This window comes from Anneissia japonica, unplaced genomic scaffold (genome assembly GCF_011630105.1).
Source record: "Anneissia japonica isolate Jap-2015-1 unplaced genomic scaffold, ASM1163010v1 scaffold9_len2422644_cov172, whole genome shotgun sequence".
NCBI lineage: Eukaryota > Metazoa > Echinodermata > Crinoidea > Comatulida > Comatulidae > Anneissia > Anneissia japonica.
In genome coordinates this window covers 1,349,786-1,355,227 of record NW_022758107.1, presented here as the reverse complement: position 1 = coordinate 1,355,227, position 5,442 = coordinate 1,349,786, and the positions used below count along the sequence as shown (strand labels likewise).

General features: G+C 35.1%; 1 protein-coding gene across 2 annotated transcripts in view; it reads right to left on the bottom strand.

Moving 5' to 3' along the window:
* The window catches only part of LOC117125030, a 20,635-nt gene that overhangs the window by 9,217 nt on the left and 5,976 nt on the right, over positions 1–5,442 (bottom strand). The window contains exons 1-2 of one of the 2 annotated variants that reach the window (XM_033271387.1): positions 4,127–4,178; positions 1,002–1,100 (exon numbers count right to left, since the gene is read on the bottom strand). In XM_033271387.1, the coding sequence (XP_033127278.1) occupies positions 1,002–1,100; positions 4,127–4,161 (134 nt within the window). In that variant the 5' untranslated portion in view covers positions 4,162–4,178. Of the gene's footprint in view, positions 1–1,001; positions 1,101–4,126; positions 4,179–5,442 lie in introns of those variants that run through there. The other variant, XM_033271385.1, reaches the window with a different exon arrangement.

Genomic DNA, 5,442 nt, shown 5'->3' with positions numbered 1-5,442 from the left:
ATATATATATATATATATATATATATATATATATATATATACACACATATATAAGAAAAAAATGAGAGTTTCAACAGTAGTTTTGATTAGACATTTTGTCAAGTAGTTCTTTGCTGTACCAACTATTGCAGTACTATTGATACAAAGGCACGTAGAAATAGTAAGTGAAATTATTGGAAAAATGGCTATTAGTATTTAAGCAAGATCAATATATTACAGTATGTGGTTATGCACGATAACTTAACCGGGAACCGGAGGAAAGCAGCGTGTTATCAAGTCGAACATATTCATTATCACCCAATATAAATAATGATTTGGATTATTATCTATATTTCCGCTAATTTATTAAGTAAGGTTCTAAACCAAGATCCCATGGGCTTTGACGTTTGACCTCGAATGCAAGGAAGGGAATTCTCCCTCCCAACACGTGTTACTAGGCACGTTTTATTTAGATATAAGGCCTTCAAAAATATCAATAGGAACAAGACTGGCACTCAAATAGAAAACAATTGGATAAAATAATTGCCGTTAATAGGCCTAATTAAACTTTGATATGTCTGTCCTTAATAACATCGTAAAATTTATGCAAAACTGCCTTCACCTGTTCTAAATTAATTTTTACCAAAAGTAGTTATTATACCAGTACCTTGGTCCGATCCACTCTCACTTTCTATCCCAAGGGAAATTTTTTTTAAATTCTAAAATTAAATAAGATATATTTCTTTATTGTTCATAACTGTTTTGCCCGATTAACTGAACATCTGTGTTTGTAACTTCCGAGGCTAGCATGCTCGAGGAAGGGAATGAAAAGTGTTTATTTTATTTTTTTTAAATATTTATATAATTATTATTATTGTATTCTTATTAAATTGTGAATTTTGTTGCAAATAAAAAGCGAAATGTTAAAAATGGAAACTCATAATAAAGTTTAGGCTGAAGCAAAGACTTATATTTTAGTGCAAGCTCATTTGGTGTCACAATTTTGTAAGAAATATTTTTACCTGGACTTGGTGCAGTAGACAATGCCTCTCCATTGATGTTTACATCGTGAGAGGTACGTTACAGTCCGTGATGTATACTCTGTAAAGGCACGTTTGTATCTGCAATATGAAACACAATAACCAAAATAATTATTAAGAAGAGAGAACGAGCATTTTTACAAAAATATCGGTCGTAGACTACTACTAGTAATTACTGAATGAAAAACAGCATAGTTAGTTAAAATTACATGTGCAAAGACGTTTGTGTCCCATCCTCGCCCACCCTGATTTCCCAGGTTATATAGCATCTTGTTTAAGAATAGTCGTTCAAGACATTGGTTTCATGAGGAATCAGTAAATCAATCAATCAACTGCGAATCAACCAACCAACCAAGCCAACCAACCAACCAACCAACCAACCAACTAATCAATCAGCCAACTAACCAACCAACCAACCAATCAATCAATCAATCAAACAACTAACCAACCAACCCACCAACCAATCAACCCAACAGCCAACAAGCCAACCAACCTACCAACCAACCAACCTACCAGCCAACCAGCCAACCAGCCAACCAACCAACCAACCAGCCAACCAACCAACCATCCAACCAACCAAACAACCAACCAACCAACCAACCAACCAACCAACCAACCAACCAACCAACCAACCAAACAAACAAACGAACAACTAACCAACCAACCAGCCAAACAACCAATCAACACAACTAACCAACCAACCAACCAACCAACCAACCAACCAACTAATCAATCAACCAACTAATCAAACAACCAATCAATCAATCAATCAAACAACTAACCAACCAACCAACCAACCCACCAACCAATCAATCAAACAGACAACAAACCTACCAACCAGCCAACCAACCAACCAACCAATCAGCCAGCCAGCCAACCAACCAACCAATCAACCAACCAACCAGCCAACCAACCAACCAACCAACCAACCAACCAACCGACCGACCGACCGACCAACCGACCAACCAACCAACCAAACAACCAACCAACCAACCAACCAACCAACCAAACAAACAACTAACCAACCAGCCAAATAATCAATCAACAAGCCAACCTGTCAACAAATCAATCAGTCAATCAATCAACCGACCAAGCAATCAATCAATCAATCGATGATCGAACAATCAATCGAGTTATAAGGTATCAATTCCAACAGTCACACAAACTTCCACGGTAGATGCAAACTATTATTATAAAAACAATTTCCATTTATTTAATATAATGAAACATAAATAAAGTACATGACAATACAATATTTTATAAGAGAGAAAAGGACAAAAACAAATTTTCTTCAACAACAGAAACGAGGACAAAATTAAAAATTCAAAAGGTTAAGGTTTAACTGAAATAAAAACATATGCAATAATAAATCATATTCTGAACCACAATCGAGAGCATATTTCGTTAATTTGCTGAATTATGTTTTTTATCAGTATAAACTTGTATTTGTATATTAATCTTTTTTTTCTTCTTATTAACCTCTTAAGAAGCAATAAGTACTACAAATGAATATATATATTTAATGTGCCATTACAGTTAGGCCTATATCAACACAAGTTACAATTATATAATTTAATGCTATGTCATTTTAATTCCAGAATTATATGCATTTCCTATAAGAATGCTGTCTCATGTTACAACATGAAATCACTTCACTGAGTTTCTTTCCTTGGTACAGGGGAAGACAGCAACGTGATGGGAAATATTCATTAAGTGGGCTATTTGCACGTCAACAAATGTCTGTGGTAATAGGCCTCTCTAAAAAAGAACCATAAAAACCTAAATATTTTTTTATTTAAAGGGATAAATTTATCGACTTGAGATGAAGCTTAGTGGTAAATTTCTCATTTAAACCTTGAGGGTTCTAGGTTCAAGCTGGTTCAAGTACATGTATTTTTTTCTCATGACTTAAATCAACTTTACACTTTAAGCCATTTAACGTTGTAACGTCGTAATTCTAATGTATATTTTTATCGTCGTACTCAAAATTGACTATAAACTCTATTAGGCCTATATAATATTTTTAAAGGCCCCCTATTGTAATGCTTGTATGAAAGCAAAGAATTTCCCGAAAGGGATTATCTCATTTTAAATGAATCTAATAATTTCATAATTGGTAAATATAAAAATATCGACTTTTTATATTAAATCTTTATTTCATAATTTTTATTTAATATTTTTAAGACAGTAATTTACCATTTTTATCGATTGTGGTTTTATAAATGTGTGCAAAAAGTAATTGGCGTTTTTCTTGTTTCTTAGATTTTACCCTTTATATGTTACTGCGAAATTGACGCAATTCAGCATAATGCACCTATGTTTATTTTTTAGGTTATTTTTAAAAATAAAACTTCAGTGTATCAAACAATTCATTTGTACAACATACTAGACGTTATCAAGGGCTTTTCCTCCGGAGCCTAGCTTCAACGTTTGTTTTATATTTTAAGTACTTCTACACCTTTGTTCCGACTTTTTAAGTTTCTATTCAATTTCAATTAGAGAGACATCGCATAAATAAACATTTGATTACCGTACGATATGAAAATAAAACTAAAGTAACCCAACTTGTCTGAAAAGTGTCATAAGTCTAACGCGTTATTTAACGTGTATATCCGTGCTTTTACACGAGGGACCAACAATATTTTTCGAAACATCGTGGTGCGCTGTCGCCTATCAAGGGAAGGGGAGCTTAGATATATGATAGTTTGTTTGAGAAGAAAGGTCAATACAAGAGGTGGTAGCAAAATTGAAGAGACACTACGGGAAACGAACCACGCCCGAATAACAAGAACATGGTACGCGGGCCTATTATAAAAATAGACCTATAGACATATTAATATATATTTTGTTTTACAGTACTACATTTCAAATAGACAAACCTGTACTATGACGTATAACATCAATCAAGCTTAAATATGGTCGTTCATGGGCGTACGAATTTATACGATTATTACCAAAGATTACGCAAAAACTAAGAAATGGATCATCATTTACTTTAGTGGAATGGCACATAATAATCTAAGAAAGAGATGATTACCTTTTGGGAAGAAAAAAAATCAAAAGTCAAGGTCAAGGTCACGGAAATTCGATATACCCCTTGAACATACCTTCGAGCATAATAGAAAATAATGGAATCGCCCATAGACGGCCTGAGTATTTTCGGTATACAAGCACAGGGCGGAGGTATGCACTCTACTACTACTCTTGCAGTAGTAATGATTCTGGTTAACCACTGATACCTACAAATAAAATTACACAATTGGCAAATATATCATGGAGAATCGCCTTCCATCAGTTCAAGATTCTGTTTCACTTGACAATCTACACAAGTTACTGACGTCATTAGCTCCCGCGTTGCTTGCCCGTGTCAAGTTGGGTTATGAAATTGAGCCAACACTGACAAGTGTCATGTTGGATAACCGTTCAACCAACTAGGGTGCAACGTCCACAGACAGATTCCCAGGTTGGCGGGGCGGTGAATATGAGACCTACTAATTAGTTGTATAGGACCTGGCCTAGTTCCAAATAAAAACAAAAGCAAAAACACAGTGGAAAATTGCGTCGTGAGCAGTTGTTAAAACGATTACATATCATCATCAGCCTCATTATAATCATCATTGATATCATCATCATCGTCATTGCATTCTCTTCATCATCTTTATTATTAATAACCTATATAGGTCTCCCTCCAATTGAAGACCACTTTCAGTGGCGGATTCAAGGGGTTGTGGGTGGGGGCGGGGGCGGAAGCCGGCCCGGGCCCTCCTAACTTTTTCAAAGTTTTAAAAAAATTAAGAAAAAAGAAATTATACTCCAATTCTGAGTCTAAGTGTGACATTTTCAGCCATCTAGAGGTGCCATAATCATACATTTTCTTCCATCAGACCAACCTTAGTTGGGCTGAGGTAGTATAGACCCTCTTTGGGCCCCTTCTATTTCAAAATCCTGGATCCGCCACTGACTTTTGGAACCGGGGTTTTCATGGTCTTTAGCAGCTTGGGTCTTCAATCAGGAGGATAAAGATAAAAGACATTTGTTAATTTGGGAACACAGAAAAGTGGTGTTCAATTTGACGTGGTCTTTAATTGGAGGTGGTCTTATAGAGGGAGACCTGTATTTATACATTCATCGTTTTTTTTGTTAAAAATATATATAAAGTGGAGTAGTGATTAGGTGCTCATCTTCTCATTGCAGGTCCTGGGCTCATATCCAAGGCTGCCCCACAACTAGAATCTCATAACGATTTTTTTCTGAGATTTAGAGAGCATGACATTACTTTCGACAAGTAGCTATAATTAAATCTTTAAGAGAATTTTATAGATGTAGGCCTACTCAGTAAATTATGAAGAGGAAAATACTAATTGGGTTAGCTTCAGGGTAAGTTACGGTGCAGATAGTCTGCCGATATATATATATATATATA